This window comes from Egretta garzetta, unplaced genomic scaffold (genome assembly GCF_000687185.1).
Source record: "Egretta garzetta isolate BGI_Z169 unplaced genomic scaffold, ASM68718v1 scaffold21, whole genome shotgun sequence".
In the NCBI taxonomy this organism is placed as follows: Eukaryota; Metazoa; Chordata; class Aves; order Pelecaniformes; family Ardeidae; genus Egretta; species Egretta garzetta.
This window is the reverse complement of record NW_009258668.1, coordinates 1657225-1675831: the sequence shown is the minus strand read 5'-3', so window position 1 is coordinate 1675831 and position 18607 is coordinate 1657225. Positions and strand designations below refer to the sequence as shown.

The 18607-nt window shown below is 51.2% G+C and overlaps 1 protein-coding gene across 3 annotated transcripts in view; it reads right to left on the bottom strand.

Moving 5' to 3' along the window:
- The window catches only part of ATL1 (atlastin GTPase 1), a 30495-nt gene that overhangs the window by 10511 nt on the left and 1377 nt on the right, over positions 1–18607 (bottom strand). The window contains exons 1-8 of one of the 3 annotated variants that reach the window (XM_035888418.1): positions 17328–17845; positions 9742–9989; positions 9249–9383; positions 8290–8394; positions 7330–7380; positions 6224–6280; positions 1918–2010; positions 860–998 (exon numbers count right to left, since the gene is read on the bottom strand). In XM_035888418.1, the coding sequence (XP_035744311.1) occupies positions 860–998; positions 1918–2010; positions 6224–6280; positions 7330–7380; positions 8290–8394; positions 9249–9383; positions 9742–9989; positions 17328–17397 (898 nt within the window). In that variant the 5' untranslated portion in view covers positions 17398–17845. Of the gene's footprint in view, positions 1–859; positions 999–1917; positions 2011–6223; positions 6281–7329; positions 7381–8289; positions 8395–9248; positions 9384–9741; positions 9990–12790; positions 13018–17327; positions 17846–18607 lie in introns of those variants that run through there. The other 2 variants (XM_035888417.1, XM_035888419.1) reach the window with 2 other exon arrangements.

Sequence of the window (18607 nt, the reverse complement as noted above, 5' to 3'; positions counted from 1 at the left end):
AAACCTCTTCTGCTTCAGTTTGTGCCCATGGCCCCTTGTCCTGGCGCTGGGCACCACTGAGAAGAGCCTGGCTCCGTCCTTGTGACCCCCACCCTTGAGATATTTGTAGGTGTTGATGAGATCCCCTCTCAGTCTTCTCTTCTCCAGGCTGAACAAGCCCAGCTCCCTCAGCCTTTCCTCCTAGGGGAGATGCTCCAGTCCCTTTATCATCCTAGTTGCTCTCCTCTGGACTCTTTCTAGGAGTTCCTCATCTTTCTTGAGCTGGGGAGCCCAGAACTGGACACAGTACTCCAGGTGGGGTCTCACCTAAACCTGCCCTGGCACAACTTGAGTCCATTTCCCCTCATCCCATCGCCCATTCCCTGGGAGCAGAGACTGACACCTCGGCCTCCCACACCTCTTTGGCCTCCACCCCTCTCTGGACAACCCTCACCTTTTCAGCCTCCCATACCTTTTTGGCCTCCCACTTCTTTTTGGCCTCCCATACCTTTTCGGCCTCCCCCTCTGTCAGTATCTCCCATACCTTTTCCATCTCCTGCACCTTTTTTGACCTCCCACACATTTTTTGCCTCCAAATTTGTCTTGGCCTCCTTCACATTTTGGCCTCCCATAATTTTTTAGCCTCCTACACCTTTTTTGCTTCCACCTCTGTCTTGGGTTAAAAGTACCCGGCAATGAACAGGCAGCTGCTGGACTTGGAATAACGAGCCGAGCGCGTGTACATCGTTGGGAGGAGGATCCAACTCCTCTCCCAAAAGTTTTTTCATGGAAAGCAATTACAGACATTTCAGGGACCAGTGGGACAGTCTGCCAGGGCATCTAAGGTATCTGCTTAAAAACCACACCTTTGCCTTCCTACCTTTCAGTTTCCCATCAAAATTAGGGTTGGTGGCGACTTTCAGGCCCGGGTGGGGTAAGAGGAAGCAGGAGATTTTGGTGAAGCAGAAATGGATGTGTTTTCTGATGTTCTGCAGCTCTTCATGCTGATTTCCCGAGACCTGAGAGAAAGCAGCTTGGGGTCAGGGGGTTTCTTGCTGACAGGGACACCGGTTAACGCGGGGCCGGCAGGACCAGGGGGTACCGCGCACTGTGGCTGCTTACAGCGGGAAGAGCAAGCCAGAAGGACATCCCGTGGGGGCATGCCTGCACCAGGACAAAGACAAGGCTCCTCCAGCGACCAAGGGACTCGCGTATCTCTGACCACATGCCCTGGGGCGTGTTATTATCGTTTGGAAAATGTGCATGCCCGTCTATGACTGGAATACAAAAACATGTGGGACTTCCCACTAGGGCCTTTCTTGTCTCCCCTTTAATTAGGTCTCTCCACTACCAAATCACCCATGCATTTCCTGATTAATCCCAGTGGAGCCCTTGCCCATCGGTTTTACTGCGCAACTACCTATTACTAAAACACGGATCCTGGTCTCTAGGGAATCTGCTGACTCCCACCTCTAACGCCTCTCCCAGCTGCTCCCAGCAAGAGCCCCGGGGAGCCTGGGCTTGGGCAGAAGCCTAGCACAGGTGGCCTCAGCCCTCCGCTGAACGTGGCAAGGAAATTCCGCCTCCTAAAACGCCTCTTCTGTGATTTTCAGGCGCGGGGTAAGCGTGACCGTAACCAGCATCTCTGTACACCGCAGTTCACACCCAACAGCCAGCGCCGTGGCCACCCAGCTGAACCCTCACTGCTCTGCACCCCGTTCCCCGCTCCCTGCCCAGGATTACGCTTGCCAGCGCCGGCTGTCCCCCAGATCAAGGTCCCACCCTCGTGCCCTGTGCACCCTCCATCTGCGTGGGTGATGGCAGTGCATCACCCCTGGGTCACGAGCCAGAGGTGCCCCTTCCCCTCTCCATCACCCACGAGCGTACCCCCCAGGCTTGCACTGCTCATTAAACAGACCCAGGTCAGAAAGAACGCACCTTCAGGCGCTTCTCCAAAAATCTTGCGCCGCCGTCGGATCCATAGGAAAATTCATACGGGAAGCTCCAGTCACGAACAAGGAATATAAGGGACTAGAAAACAGAAACACAGTGGGGTCAGTGCCATACAGTACCCCCCGAGTCAAAGCTACCAGCTGCTCCAGCTGGGAAAAACTCATCTCTCAAGGGCATCGCTCTGTTTGCTGCTCATCGCAGGAGCGGCTACGTGAGACGTGTAACCCCATGTACATTATCAAACAGGGGTTCCCAAGGGAGGTCAGGGCCTCCTTCCCCACTGCCACCGCTCGCAGCAGCCGCTCACGCTCAGCCATCGGAGCCCGCAGTGGTGGCAGGACCCCCCGGCACCCTCGCCCCCATCTTCATGCCACAACAAGACCTGGCCCTGAGTCTCTGAGTCTCCAGCAGCAACTCACATCTTTACTGGTGGAAGTACCAGTGCAGGGCCATCCCAGCGTGGTGCTGAGACCGCGCAGACTCGCTGCATGCATGGCCACGTCCTACGGGGGGGGAAAGGGGGAGCAAACCCCGGACGGCGGTACGGGTTTGCTGGGTGGCAATTTGATTCCCTAGCTTGAAGCATAGCTTCAGTCATTTAAACTGCAAAACAAGAAAGAGATTTTTGCTAACCAGGACAAAAGGCAACGAGCTCCCTAATTCCAGCCACATTTAGTTCCATCCTATGGGAATTTTACAGGCTCATTTTTTCAGCCTTTTTCACTGGGCAGCCTTCCAGACAGACTTTTAATGAGAAGCAGATGCAGGATAACGAGGGTGAATAAGAAATCACTGGCTTTTGTAATCTTTATTGAGGCATTCAAAGTTCCTATGCAATAAATAAATAAATACCAGCACGGTCAACTTTTCATCTGTTTTTAAAAAACCAATGTTTTTAGAAAAAAATCCTGTCTCCGGTACCTCACCTGTGCAAGGGACCTACGTTCTGTGTAATGAAAACATGGTTTGGAGGGGGAAGCCCCAAACACCGAAGCCCAGGAGGGCCTGGCAGAGGTGCCAGGATTTCTCTCATGCACATGAATAAGCAGGTCAGCAAGCGGAATCCATTTCATTGGAATTTCCCTAAAAATTGTCTATGTTTGGAACAAAGATTTAGAGGAGAGAGGGCAAATATTTCCCCTCCTTCTTTCTCTTCCATAAAACATCAGGAAAGGGGGGGGGAGGAAAAAAAAGAGAGAAGAGTGAGTTGGCGATTCCTAACTGCATGATGAGCCACAGCGACTGCACCCAGTTAGCTGTTTCAGGACACGCTGTTCTTTCGAAGCCTGAGATGCTTAGGAGACATGTCCATGTTTAGGACTTTTCCACAAACACATTAGGCATGTCGTGCGCTGTTTGACTTGGGAATTAGTTTCCTTCTTCCTAAGCAAAATTGTTCCAGACGTGCTGCCTTGGCCGTGCCGCATACCCACCCCTCCAGCCCAGCAAACCGCCAGGCACCCCGTGCGAGCCTTTGCCAAGGCATCACGGCCGGGACTGGCATCTGGGGAGGGCACGGGGGGCAGCGCAGGCGGTTACACTTCAGCGCAAGCGTGAGGACACACCGCGGAGAGGAGGGAGCCAAAGGGAAACGCTCATTTTCCACCGCCAAGTCTTCCTTCCCTTCCAGCAGGATCAATGCAACTGCCTCGCTATCGACACTTCCAGTGCTCTCCCGGCTTGGCAGCGTTTTCCTAGAGGAGCCGTTTTCCAAAGCCTCCTCCACTATTCGTATATTTTAAGGACAAAAGAGATTCAGCTTGTTGGACTTGTTCAGCCTGAAGAGATTCAGCTATCGACACTTCCAGTGCTCTCCCGGCTTGGCAGCGTTTTCCTAGAGGAGCCGTTTTCCAAAGCCTCCTCCACCATTCGTATATTTTAAGGACAAAAGAGATTCAGCTTGTTGGACTTACAGGCCTGGAACCTCACCCAAGAAACTCAAGCTGTAGACTCACTTCTGCAAAGAGAGCCGTCTGGGTCTGAAGCCTGCAGCTACCAGAGAAGCCCCTGCACCTCTCGTAAAGCCACCCTAATCCTTAAATTGCATCAATGGGTGCTCCTCGTTGCTAGGCTTTGTCCAGCCTGAGCCGCAGACACCGAGCTGCACGCTGCCTCATCCTCCCCGCTGGAAAAGCAGTTTATTTACCATCGGCCTTCTCCTGCTTCCTAATCAAAACCTTTGGCTGTCTTCAGAAACGTGCCTTGCAGAACAAGCCCACTTTGCGATGTGGACAGGAGAGCTCCATTGCTCAACTCGCCACATCGCCATCGATCCTTCTACCAAATTTCATCACGTCCGCAAGGGTTACCACCAGTCGTTTGATATTTTTCCCCAGATCGTTAATGAAGATGACAGTGAATCAGAGAGACCCCGGGGGGAGCCCCAAGGAAACACTTCTGAAGGATGATGATTCCCTATTAAAATTAGTTCAGCGCGCGCTGTCATCTATCAGTTAATGAGTTTTTAATCCATTTACAATGGATTAAACCAGACAATGCTGACTTGGTACGTTTTTCATTTGCTTTTAATCAGCATCACAGGGAGATAAGGCTTACAGAAGGCAATGTATCGTGGTGATGGTTACCTTTATCAACCAAACTCCTGGTCTTTTAAAAATCGATAATGGGATTGCTTGACAAGACTTGCTATCCACAAAACCGTGTGACTCGACAGCAATCACGGTCTTTGGTAAAATCAGAGCCTATTATCCAGTCCTAATGACTTAAGCATATTTAGAAGTTTCCCCTTACAGCCTCCTTTTTACTGATGGAGTAGGAAGTATTTCACTTTCACTGAAATATTTGGCTACGTTACCCTGATAGTTTTTAAATAAGGCACAGGAATATTTATTTAATGTCTGGCTTTTTTCTGTACCACGTTACAATTTTCTCCTAGCTCTTGCTACAACAAGTCATATATTTTTACTCGTAGCTTTCACATCGTTTATCAGTCAGCTGCCCATGCCAACATCCAATATACCCTCAAAGCTCCTCAAAATCTCAATTTGTCCATTTGCCGTATTTTTTTACCTTTTAATTTTATTTCCACTTCCTGACCACAGACACCCTATAAACCCCTTAGGCCTTCCAGGATGGTGGTGAGGACAGCAATTCTCTTTTTATGTTGGAAGGCAAAAGTAAAGGAACTGTACCCATTCCCAATTATTATTTGCATTTTTACAGCACGTTTTGCTCTCTGCTGTTTTCCACTTTGGGAAGCTCACAAACCCCCATCCAGCTACCACCTAACCTACTGTGGATGCCAGCTGGAAGTTGGACCAAGCCATTGGGACTGCCAAAGAGCATCTGGTTAAAGGAACAACTTGTACAGGGTAAAGCCAGAGCCCCACAGAAGGTGTTTTCCTTCTATTCACCACCCCGATCACGCAGCGAGCCCTGCAGCTCCACCGCAGCGTGAGGACGCCTGGGGACCTCACAGCATCGATCCCTCCATCCCCTTAGGCCCCGCTCCCAGCCTCACACCCCGTCCTAGAGACCCCCAAAGGCTTCGAAAACTGTTCAAGCACCTTCCCAGATTCGGTGCAGCCATAATCAAAGCCACATAAAATCATTACTTGATCTGTTAAAGGACTGAAGCTGCCACAGCCATGGCATGGGTTCCTTCTGCCCCCCTATTTTCTGCTTTGTCTCTTTTTGTTCATATTCACTTTCCTACTGGAAGGGGCTGTCACAGCCCACCATCCTCCCAGCTGCCCACAGCTCTGGTGTCCGGAGCAAGCTCTTGTCTGCCCGACACTCTCCCTTTTTTGAACGCCAGCTTGCACAGGTTGGGAAGCAGCAGGGCGAACAGATGTCCCTTATTTGAAGTTAAAACCCCACTTAAACCAAGCCTTCCCATAGCTCTGCTGTCACTCGCTACAGCTCTGAGCTAATCCTCGTCCTTTCATTTCTGCCAGGAGCAGGGATTCCCAGGGCCGGCGGGTTCAAACCTCTCAGAGCGAAGGCTGGGCAGAATCCCCAGGTGACAAACCTGCTGCAAAACCTGACTGCTTTCCAAGCCCAGCAGGATATCTGGCAGAACAGGGCAGAGCTCTCAGGATGGCAAGGGTTCAGAGAGGAAAGAAAGAGGGAGGCTGGATGTATTTGGAAGCCTCTTTGGGGGCAAGGAAGCACAAAGCTTTTCCTTTGCACAGCTGAGCCAGTCCCCAGGCATCCCCATCTCCTCCCTGTCCTGCAAACTGCAGTGACACCTCGTGGTGAAGCCAACCGGCTCGGGGCCAAGCCACCTCCGACAGAGGGGACGTGTGCTGGCCAGGACCCTCGGACTCACCTGGAAAGGTTTCAAGAATGTCTCCTCCATGGCCAGCCGGCCATACTCGGTGAAAAGCTGGAAGGAGAAGCAAAGAACAACAGGGCTGTTAGCTTGTCAGCCTGCACGGCCGGGCAGAGGGCCGTGAGCCACAGGCACAGCAGCAAGGGACGGTTGTTGACCTGGGGTAACAGCACCATTTGCAGAGCTGGAACAGAAACTGGTTGGCTGCATGCTTTTGGTTCACATCTGAGAGGCACCCGGAGCTGTTACAGACAATCACTGTGCTGAGCCCTCACATGAAAGATCTCAGCTTGGAATTTTTGGCTGCCAAACCTGTGAAAAATGGCTCAAAACTGTTTTCTCAAAGCTCTTGCTTTCATACCAACCAGAAACTTCACGTGCTACAGGGGACTGCTGGAGCCCCGCTCTCTTTAAACACTCTAAGAAGCGGAAATGAATTCAGAAGTAAGTACTTTCCCTGCAAACCCCTGCTGTGCAAAGACTGTAACATCAGCCTACCAGCAAGATTTGAAGGCTCTCCAGTCTCTCTGGACTGTAATTTCTAACTGAAGGCACAATAATGTATTTCACAGATGCCTAAAAATGGGTCAACATGTTAAACAATAATGGCTTCAAATCCAAGCTGAAAGATCAGAGTTGCATTGGACAAGTTCAATGTTAAAAAGGCATTATTGTTAAAAATATTTACTGACTCAAATGACATAAAACTCTTCAAAAGCCTTGGTTCTCTCAGCCTCTCCATGCCCTCCGTCCACCTACTGCAGCACGAAGCACAGCCGTGGGCCGTTTCCAGCTCCACAGGCGATCAGCCTTGAGGAAGGCACACGTCCCAGAGACAGGAACAGTCCCTCCTGGCGAGTGTCCCACTGACTGCCCTGCCAAAGGACCCAAACCCCCAAGAAGCCACGCTACAAGAGCACAGGCAAGACAGGTTTCAACCCAAGTGGCTGTTCCTCCACGCCCGTGAACCAACATGAGAGTTGGGAAAGTGAAAAAACCTTTTGTGGCTCTGAATGCAAAAGTGCCAGAGCAACACAGCTTACAAGTGTGGAGCATAATCCAGGCACCCCAGTGCTGCAGAGCAGCAGGGACAAGGGTCTTACCTGCAAGTGCTGCAGATCATCCTCCTGCACATTCTGGGACAAGTTATAAACCTGCATTTAAAAACAAAAACTTCAGAGCACTCAGAATGGCCTGTCCTTCAGGCCAACGCGTGGGTCGGTGTGGTTAAAGCCTACAACATTACCATGGGGGCAGAGCCAAAGTCCCAGCTGGCCCGTGGTGCCGGTACAAGACAGGCCCCCAGCACAGATGTACTGCTGGACAGACTCACACTGCCAGGCAGACGGGCACTGCTGCTCCCTGCGCAGCAAAACACTCCAGCATGGGAGCACCAGGGGCTGTCATGACCCAGCCTGGAAGCCTGTCAGGTCCAAATAATGTTCCTTCTTCTCCATTTTTATGATGTGCTGAGCTCTGTACCAAGAGACAGCTTCCACCCCATTCACGCTGTCCTCCAAGAGCAAAGGCTGGGTGGTAGGCAGGGAAGCCCTAGAAGGCTATGTGGTTACTGGTGTGTGAACACCTCCAGCCCAGAGGTTTCTCCAGCAGCACTGAGACAAAAGCACACCCAGTTCCCCAGCCCAAGGTCCTCTCCTCTTTGGTAGCTGAAAGCAAAGGGGTGCATCTGCTGCTGGCCCTGCTCTTGGGTGAGGAGATGAGAGGTGGTAGTGGAGGCCCCATCCCTGGGAACATTCAAGACCAGGTTGGACGGGGCTGTGAGCAACCTGATCTAGTTAGCAGTGTCCCTGCTCCCTGCAGGGGGGTTGGACCAGACGACCTCTAGGGGTCCCTTCCAACCCAAAACATTCTATGATTCTATGAGACTGTTCCCTGTGATGATGGAGCCACGCGTGAGTCCTGCACTTGGTGCAGCCAACACGATGGCCTTTGTCTCTCCCACCAAAGGCCCTGGCTAGCTGCTGTGTTAGGCTGGTGTCAAGCTACTGGGTTTTTGCCACCGCCTTTTAGGAAGTGATTCCTGAAGACATCGCCCTTCTTACCTGTATCGAGCTGATCATTGTGCTAAGGGCAAACACGGTGGCCGAATCCCGCAGGGTGGACTGGCTGTCAAAGGTTCCCTGTGTGTCCATCAGCAACACTGCAACCTGAGAGGCAGAAAGCTCCATGTCAGCTTGGATGCACCCATTCAACATCTGCATCCAAGCAAAATCACTTGCAAATGCCCAAGGGGTGGGGGGGTGAATGTCAGCTGCATTATCATGCTGGGAATCTCACTGCTTCTGCCTCAGACTTATAACTGGTGGAGGACAAAGGAAAAGAGCAGCCCCAGTCACTCTCGACAACACAATGACTCCAGCAGGCAGTGAAATGAATGCTACGGAACGCAGAAGAGGGAACTGCTTTGCTCCTCAAATACTTGTTGTCAGTGTGGATGGGTCTTTTACTGAGTCTGCATTAGCTTCGTGTCACAGAAGCCACACATGGCAGCGCATCGCACCTCCTTAACCCAAAACACCTTCAGCCAGTGTAAGAAATCACACCGAAGATAATTCAATGTCACTTTGGTGTTGGGCTCTTCGTTAAGAGTCGAAGAATACAAATACTCCTGGCTATAAATTGAATTTGCAGGATGCCCCAAAATCCAGTTTGCATTGTATGTGACTGCCCTGAATGAGGACACCCCATTTTACAGCTACTGCTCTAAGAAGGGGGAGTAATTTGCAAATGCAAATTTCAAAATCGCTGGGAATAGCAGAGAAAAACTCTGGGATGCCCAGAGTTAGAGGGACCCCTAGAGAGCATATCAGGACCACCTAGACATGATACCACCTCACTGCATTCAACCCATTCATGCTGAATTAGGAACATGGTATTGGAGACCCCTCAATTTACACAGGCATTTGAGCCACCTAAGACAAGGCAGGAGAGTGCTACAAAAGCTGGAAGAGAAAAATGAGCTGACCAGCAACAGACAGCTAGGCAAGAGAGAAGCACACACCTTTTTACCATCGGGCTTGTCCACCAGGAAAACCTCGCTCCATATCTGAATGCCGGTTGTCTCCCGCTCAGATCCTCCCCGCCAGGAGAAACCAGTCAGAGGCTCGTTGTAATCTCCAACCCAGTCCACTGCTTCCTGCAGGTAGGAACAGATGTTGCTAGAGTTCCCGTCTTGCTTTGGTTTTACACTCTCCCCTCTGTGCTGCCTCCACCCCGGTGCTGGAGAGGGGTAGCCCCTATAGGAGAGGTTTCCTACAGGGCAGCAAATGTGAACATCTCTGCTCCAAAGTCAAGAGTCCACTAGAGACCCACTGGTGCACAGGGCTGTGGAAGGATCTGCTCTATTTTATTTTGTGAAGCCCATGCTAACGAGAGGCTTGAGCATTCCTAGAGCACCAACCCAGTGTCCTGTCCAGCTCATCCCTGGTGGTACATGGGAGCAATGAGCAGCAGCACCACACCCCTGGGAAGAGCCACCTGAGCTGGAGCCATACCTTATTGTACATGTACCGCAGCATGAAGTCCATCAGGAATGACTTTCCTTTTCTAAAAGCTCCAGCAACGGAAACAGCCACGACCTCTTTATCTCTGACAGCCTCTGAGAGGAGGATGCGGTTCAGGGCAGCTTCATCCAGCTCGAAGGAATGGTCATCTTTGACAATGAGGACTTGCACTGGTCCTGCCTTCCTCACAGACTCCTCCTCCTCTGAGCTCCACTCATAAGTCTTCTCCGCAAAACTACCTGCGTAAACAAGTAAAACAAGAGCTGTTAGGTTCCTTCTGCAAAGTGCAGACTCACAGACGGCAGGGCTAGGCAGGGTGGCAACAGGCCAGCTAGCCCAAATACCCCTCCCAAAACAGCATTGTTCAGACCAGATGTCTGCTTTTTACCTGTCCTCAGACGCCTCGATGGAGACTCCGTGCCACTTCGGGGCCATCTGTCCGCATGCTCCCTGCAGGCAGAGAGTTCCCTGCTGGAATCTCCCTTGACAAAACACACTCATTACTTTTTGTCCTACAAGAGTTGACACGGAGAACAGATCGCTCTCTTCTTGCCTGCAACAACTCCTTACATACACAAAGACTATCATAACACCTCCCTTAGCTTCTTCTCTGCTAGAAAAGAGAAGCCCAAGCCCCCCGATCACCCCTTGCTACCACATCATCTGGGCATCTGACTGCTCTCCTCCGGACACTCCCCACCAGGTCCTTCCTGAAGGCTGTCTCAAAAATGGATGCAGCATGCAAGCTGAGGTGTCTGAGCACCTCACGGCTCTACCAAAGGATGCTGCCTTTATGCATCCTGCACGACTGCTGTTTCTGTAGCAACAGCAGAGTCCCGTTCCATCTGCAGCCTGCACTGATGCTCCAAGGGTAATCTGCTGCTTCTGCCATCGACCTCATCGACAGCCTCCCCCGAGACAGCCCCAGCAGGAACCAGGCCACGAAGACACATGCCCATCCTGATCAAAGCCACTTCCTCGCTCCCAAGCGGAAAGCATAGGCAAAGCAGGGGCACTGCTCACGTCCCCACTTCAAAACGGCAGGCTTCCCTGCGGAGCTGCTCCCCCGCACCGAGGCGAGCGCTGCCCAGGCTGTGTAGGGTTCCTACGGCTTTGCAAGAGGGTCTCGCCTCCCCGCCGGGACAGGGGAGAAGTGACGAGCACGATGCTGCAGCGGGAACCTTTGGATGGGACAGGCAGGGACCCAGCGTTCCTTCGGTCACTGCATCCACGCTCAGCAATGGCAGCGTGCCAGACAGATACGTATCGCCCGCACGATGCTCCCGGCCAACGCGGTGGAGGGGACCACAGCTTTTAATGGCCCCCTGGTCCGTTTGGGCTGCTTTGCGTATCTGCCGCAATACGGGAGATGGATGCCTTTTCAGACCCGCCATCCACAGACACTGCAGCCCTGGGGTTTGCAAAGAGCAGGCCAGCTCCAGTAATTTTCCTTTCATTGTCTCCAAACTTCCCAGCACAGGAAAGAGATGCTGAAGGTGATTAATCACGCCAGGCAGCTCACCTACAGCCACGTGAAACCTCCTTGCCAGCAGGGAAGGGAGCATGTGATGGAAAGTTCCCCCACGTTTCGACAAAAACTTCCCAGTTCATTGGCTCGGGCTCCAAGTTTCCAAAGACAGTAGCCTGAAGTTAAAACTCCTCGGTCTCTGTTTCAGACCCTGACCTCAGGGACCCAGTTTTCAGTCAGTCCCAGCTGTTTCAAAGCACAAGGACTATGTGTGCACATGCTAAAAGGCAAGCTATAAATACCAAGAGGAATAGGGTTTGCCCATTCTGGGCCCCTTTATAAAGAAGCCTCCAGCAGCAACTTCATATTTTAAATAACAGCAGTGCTTTTGTGCGGGTTTCTGGTTTCCTATGATCCTGCAATGAAATATCGGGATGATGAAGCCTGGTTGCTAGGGGATTTCTGGTGGCTCTCGGACATATACTAAGAGCTTTCTTTGCTCGCAGTTGAAAGACAAAGATCTTTTCTTCCCAATGCTTGGAGTTTTTTTAGCAAAACAAAAGTCCCAGACACTCTGAAAAGCTAGATTCTCCACTAGACTGCAGCGGCCAGGAACCAGCAGCACCAAATTCCCTTCAAATACCAGCCCCTGCCCCATGTCATGGCTTAGGGGCCTCCAGGAAAAAAAAAAAAAAAATCAACCCAAAACTTCCCATTTCACACAGACGGACCCAGGATCCAGGCACACGTCGCCAAATGACTTGAAAAACGAAGGCCTCTGAGTGCGGTCAGTCCTCCTGCTGCACACACCAAACACCGTTTCCAGCATTAAGATCATCTTCCCAACATGTTAAGTATGGACAGGGGCCAAAGGGCCACAGGCTCGCATGCTCTTTTTAAGCAATGCCATACTGCAGGTGTCATATAAAGTCTACGAAGGGAAATACCTCCTCTCCCGCGGTGTTTCCCAATGCCCTGCTCAGCTAACTCAGTCCAATTTTTTTTTTTTTTTTCTTTTTACAGCTGCACAGCAAGGACAGTGGCGAGATCCTTGTATAGGATGTGACTCACGACGGAGGCAGAAAAAAAAAACGGTAAAGCAAATTACATCTAAACATTTCTGACTCCAGCCAAGCCACCAGGGGTGCAGGTGAAATAGCTGTGCCACCTCCCCAGCCCAGACAAGTCCCACCTCTGGGCACAGAGATAGAGGGCGAGGGGGAACCAGCATTTCATTCGTCCCACACGAGCAGTAATGGGAGCTGCAGCCAGAGCACCCAGCTGGGTACCAAGACGAGCACAAACCCTCAGGTTTCAAGCACAGGGAAAGGCAGCACGGAATCCCCCAGCTCAGCCAGCTGAATGGACCGCCAGTCCTGGTCAAGGATCCGAGCATCCTGCTACCACAGGGACAGCTAGGGCCAGATACCCTCTCCTGATGCTGCCGGTGCCCAGACGGGATCTCTGAGGTCTTCCTCTCCCTCTGGCTCAGCTGCCTGGAAGGGCAACAACCAGCACGGAGGAGAGGAGATTGTATTGTCCCTTCAAAACATCGGAATCTGTAAGGAGCACCTTTTTTTTTTAGCAGATATTGACAGATTTTGGGAGAATGTCTCTGGACACAGGTCACAGTCGAAAGCGGCCGCAGTCTCCTAGGGGACATCCTTGCTTCCATCACCCGAACACCATGAAAGCCAGGCTGTTTGCACAACACAGGGGCAAAATACAAAGTATTATGAGCAGGATAAGTTGATTTCCCAGTTCATTGGCGATATCAGAGGAAAAGGCATTATATTAAGCAGGTCTCTCAACTATTTTCAGCCCTGTTCTCCCTGCTTCTTTCATGTACGCCATCTGCAGACAAAATCCTATCTTTCATATTTATTTCCAGGTGGTGAAACTTCCATGTTCTGCTTATTAGATTATCTGCCGTACTGGAGAGCCAGAGATTATTTTGTAAGATGGCTGTGCATTACTGGCAATCAATTCTTTTAATTGGTCTTTCCGGCATAAATTAGTTATCTGCTTTGAAGGAAGTTGTACCTGGCAATGGCAAAACATCATCTGGCCAAAAGGGAAAGGAAGGAGAGAGCTAAGCTTTCCTAAACACACTCTTGTTTTTCCTCGTTTTCTAACTTGACTCCTCCTTTCTGTCGGCTCGCTCCTGGCGCCTTGCAATTACGTCAATTCTCAAGCTGCTCATCCAGGAATTGCCAGGATACAGTTCCTTTTCCCCATTTCATAACAGCTCATTTCCATGACTCTAAAGCGGGGTGGAATCCACGTCTCTTTTCCATATGGTGATTCAAAGTGGAAAGGTGAAGGAGATCAGAATTTGCATTCATACTTACTGGGCTGTCAGACAGCAGCAAGGAAATGGCCCAGTTCCCACAGACAGCCCCATAATGCAGGACATACAGCTCACTTTGTTAAGAGTCTAAGGAAAAAATAAAGCATTCTTCAACTGCTCTAGGACTTTTTTTTTTTTGGTTAAAATTAAATAAATTAAACCAGCATATTTCACGTTGCGCCTGTGTATGGACTGACAGCCAATGTCCAATGTATTTAAGCTCCTTACTGAAGAATAAATTAGGTAAATTACATGCCACTAACTATGCGACACACCTTTGGTAGGTGCTTGCTTAAGCCTGTTCTGCCTTAGTGATGGAAGAACGGGTCACAGAAATGCTGACTGCTTTCCAGAGACCAACTAATAAAGTCAGCTTTTTCCTTAAATGAGTTTGCACAATAAATATGTTTCGTTCCAGAGAATGAAATGCAGCCATGACCCGTGGCATCATCTGTGCAAACACAGGCTGCCTAACTAGACCCTGAGAAAGGCAATTTGCCAGCCCTGCTCTTGTGCTCTCTTGGATCCTGGGAGCCCTTACGTACCCAAGCACTGCCTGTGAAAAGCAGGGGCTGCAGCCTGGGCCCCAATCCCCCCGCTAAAATACGCAGATGGCATGCGGTGCTGCTATTCGGAGGGTATTTGAACCAAGTTACTCTACTGTGTGGAAAACCAGAAAACTACTAAGGAGAGAAAACAGATGTTTGATGGGAAGCTTTAACTTGTTGTTATTTCCCTGGAACGGAGCACCCCTCTATCGACCGGGTTAGGTTGCTTATCAGCAGCCCTCTAGGGATTAATTCGATCAGCGGCGATAGCTGTGCGGATCCTTTTTGACGCTGTGTTCACCCCAGCTCTTCACATTACAAATGTGTCACAGTGCCACCGACGAGACCATGAGCCAAGCGCTGAACAGACCTTAGAGTCAGGCTTGATCCCTCTGCACATTCTCCAGAGAGCTCCAGCTTCCAGGAAGCTTATCTGCCCTCCGCAAACGGCACTGGCAAGGAGAGGCATCTGTCTCCAAGCTGCAGTCTCCTTTGCGCTTATCGCATTCAGCACGGCTGCCTCTGCGGCATGGGTTCTGCTCACTCTATTCAGGCTGAACTACCTCCGCCGCACGACAAGCGGCCAACGATCCTCAACAAGGCTCTGAGGAGGCTGGGAAAGGCAGCAGCGCTTTGAGCATGCACCAGACACCCTCTCCTTCTCTCCCCGACAGGCTTGCGCAGAGCTCTGCATCTCATCCGGCTAATGAGAGAAAAACGAGAAATAAAGCGTTGAAGCAAAGCATACATGTTGGACAGCCGGGGCAGAGGGGATGGTGTAGAGCAATAACCTATATTGATCCTGCACAAAGGGTGCACGACAGGGCGCAGCTGCATCTCGAAGCACCAAGACGGCTGCGGGAGCCTGGCCTGGACAGCCATGAGTTAGCAAATTCCCTCGGCGCGGGGCTGCCATAAGGTGTCTAGACTGAGCTGCTCCTGGGAGACGGTGGCTTCGAGGGGACGAAGCAGGGAAGCCTGGCTGGGTAAAGCCCTCTCTTACACCCGGCAGTACTCTGCAGCCTTGCCTGCCCCGCGCTCTCAGAGGGTTCCTAGCCAGTGGGTCAGAAAGCTGCCCGAGCTGGGTTTAACCAAGCACACACGTTCACCTCCCCTTTCTACATCCTACCCGTGCCTACACCCAGGGCACGGCTGACTACACAGCCACACAACTCACCCTCCGCCATCCTCGCACCTCTGCTGGCATTTGTGACACCCCCACGGAGTCAGAGGGCCCCAGGACCCGGGGAGGGGACATGCCTGGCACTAGCCATTAGTAACACCCACGGACCAGGGCCACCGAGCCCCTCTGAAGCTGCACACGCATGCGTGTACCTCCCTCAGACCCCAGCCTTGCTCACTGCCTCCTTACGGATGGGGCTGGTGGTCTGGGAACTGCAGCAGTGAATGGGGACCTTCACTGCAGAGCCAGACCTTCTCGTGCCCAAGTGGGAAATCACCTGCACCTCCCCAGACTGGATGCACAGACGCAATCACAGCTCTGTCGTGAACCAAGGTGCAAAGAAGGCTCCTGATTTCTGTGGAAATGGTGGCTAAATGACACAGCCCACGATGAACACCTCCATCCAGGCAGCTGCGGAGCATTGCTTAGAAACAGGTGAAGAAAAATGTGAAGAATTAGCCCTGTCCTTCAACAATCAAGGTAAAAGTAGTACTCGTTTTAGGGTCTCGCTTTGAGATCCCAAGCTATCCTCTCCAACGTCCGGGTGAACTCTTACAACCCAGCTGCACAGCAGTGTTAACACCTCTGCCCAATGCAATCTGCACTCCCATGTGCTCCTGGCCAGCACCCCGCTTCTCTGCACCCCAGGACGCTTGCAGCAGGGAACCGAATAGGGTGGCTGATGCTGCCAGGCTTGGTACTCATCCTTTGCTTTTTTTGGAGCGGTGGTTAAGCTGTAGAGTGCACCTTTTTCCCGCCAGCCCTGAGTCATTCAGCTGGCAGCACAGCAGCTTCAGCTAGAGCGTGGCCAACTCAGCCCCTTTTCCCTTTGGCAGATGAAACAAGGAGATGAACGATTATGCTGATAACACGAGTGGTTTGGGACCTTCCTGCATAAAAGCCTGCTGACAGAAACATGAGCTTGGATGATTACCAGCCACCAAACCTGTCTGTTACCACAGACACATCTCAAATGCCAAAATCCAACGTGAAACTTTTTAACGATGACACCTACTACCACTTACATGAAGCTCCAGTGCTTTAGCTGGCTCTGCAACAGCAGCCATGCCGGCCGCTGGGAAATTCCCAGGCTGAGTTCATTATTAGCATGCTTCAGAGACACAGGCACACAACCACCTTGGGAAGAAAGCAGATCAGACGGAGGTTTTTCTGGAAGTTTTTCAGGAAGTTTGAGGTCACATTAGACAGTTACGTGGTTACATCCATGCCAGTTCAGGCACCAGGACGGGTAGATTCAAAGGCCAGGTGGGCAACTCTCAGTTGCCCGGTGTTTGCCAAAAGATGAGCGCTACTGAAAAGGCCTTTACCCATTTGTCAGGTACAAATCCTGGGCCTGCTCAACTTACCCACATTTAAGCCCAGCCAGACTCAGGCGTGACAGGATGACTGAAATGCATCTTGCATGAATACATCCCCAAAACTCTCGCTTCACCCCCAGCATGAATTTTCTGCATGGTCCTTCATCCAGTCTTGTCAGCAACCAGCCTCCCTCCACCACCAGTACTTGATTTAGTCACTTCTGACATGCAATTGCTTTTACCCTTTTGTTGTTACCGTTGCCTGAAAATAAAGTTTGGTAAATGTGCTGCCAAACCCTAGGATATAGCATGAAAGGCAACTACACTCTGGAGAAAATGTTTATGTATATAGAGTGCTTCAAATAGGTTTTACTGGTTTGGCAGAGTTCAGCGCCTTCTCCGGAGCCTCTACCCCATCTGGGAAATTTGTGTTCAGTTACTTTATTGCCGTAACACTTAACCTTCAACTGATAGCAAACGTGAGCATTTCTGGCAGGACCAAGGGAGCTGGGGTCTCTCTAGACTGAAGTGGCTTTTGGAGGTGATCCATGGGACACCCTGTGCCTCCCTGAGCATGACGATACCTGCACCAGACACACTCTCCCGCTGGAGAATGTTCCAGTCAATGATACAGGGGAGTTAATATAAGGCCCGCTGCCTATGAACATCACCTAGGCCCTAAACAGTATTTATGTGTGCTGTTTCTCACCCATGGGCTTAGCAGAGAAAACGCAGCAAGATCCAACCAACTCCATACGCTGCTTCCCCTTCCCATTCATCAGGCAGGCAGCCAACGCCGAAGCCTCTCGCGGCACGGACACGGCGTGAAGCGTGACGAGGGCACCGTGTCACCGCTGCGAGGCAGGCTCAGGGCACCCCGGATTTTCCCCCAGAAGGGGACAAGCAGCCTGATCTTGCTCCTGCTCATCTTGTAATAGATCAGGCCCTGCTATTCAAACTCTTGCTGCTGCCTCAAAACCAAAGGCACAAAACCCGAGCATCACGTTCAACGATTTGGGTCTCCAGCTTGCAATGTTGTCTCCTCTCTTCTTTCAAGCCCCAACACTTCATTTTCTTTTCTGAATGGCAAGCTAGTCATTTGGTTGCGAATCGTCTCATATCCAGTGCCTTTTTGTGTAAAGGCCCATCCAGCTGAAACATCTCAGCTTTCACTTTTCCGAAGGTTCCCAGCATTCAGAGCCACAAAGAAATGCCGGTAAGTGGAATCTGAAAATCCACCAAAAAAGGTCAGAAACCAAGCAACGAACAGAAAGGACGTTAGCACTATCAGTGGGGAAAAAAAAAACAAAAACAGAAGGATTACCAAAATCATCCTTTTCTTTCCAGTTTAACCTACTGCTGTGCAATCCAAAAGCGTGGCATTGATGATCTCAGCCTGGCCTGTGCTGGAGAGGCGTCCCTTCTCCCCAAAACAGTTGCTCGGCCCTTCCTGGCAATCAGGCCCCTTTAAGAGCTCTCACGAATCTCACATCCAGTTTGGAAATCCTGACCAAGAAGTATATACAACCTCGGTAATCCCTTTTATGGTTTTGGAACTGAATTCTCGATGAGCGGGTCATTCTGATTACAACACGAGCCACGATGGAAAACACCAGAGTTTTCACACCATTCGTTCCAGTCTGTGCTGTTTACAGGAGTGACTGGGAGCAGAGATCTCCAGCGGCTTTAATCTAACAGGGGAGCAGGCTGCTGAGCCCTGGCAACTGCCAAGCACACAGAATTTCAGAAAAAAAATCAGTGTAACCTCCTACAAGCCTTCATCGAGCCGACTGGACTTCACCGTGCCAATCGGGATTCAGACCAACAATCCTGATTTCGGGAGAAGCAGGGTCCCTTACTCTTACCGAGGCACCATAGATCTGCAGCTCCCTCAGCCATTCATCCAGCAGCTGGCAGCAGTCGCGAGGTCTCCGCACCGCTTCGCACATTCCCTAAGAGAGCCTTAAATGATGCGCAGCCTCGTGCTGA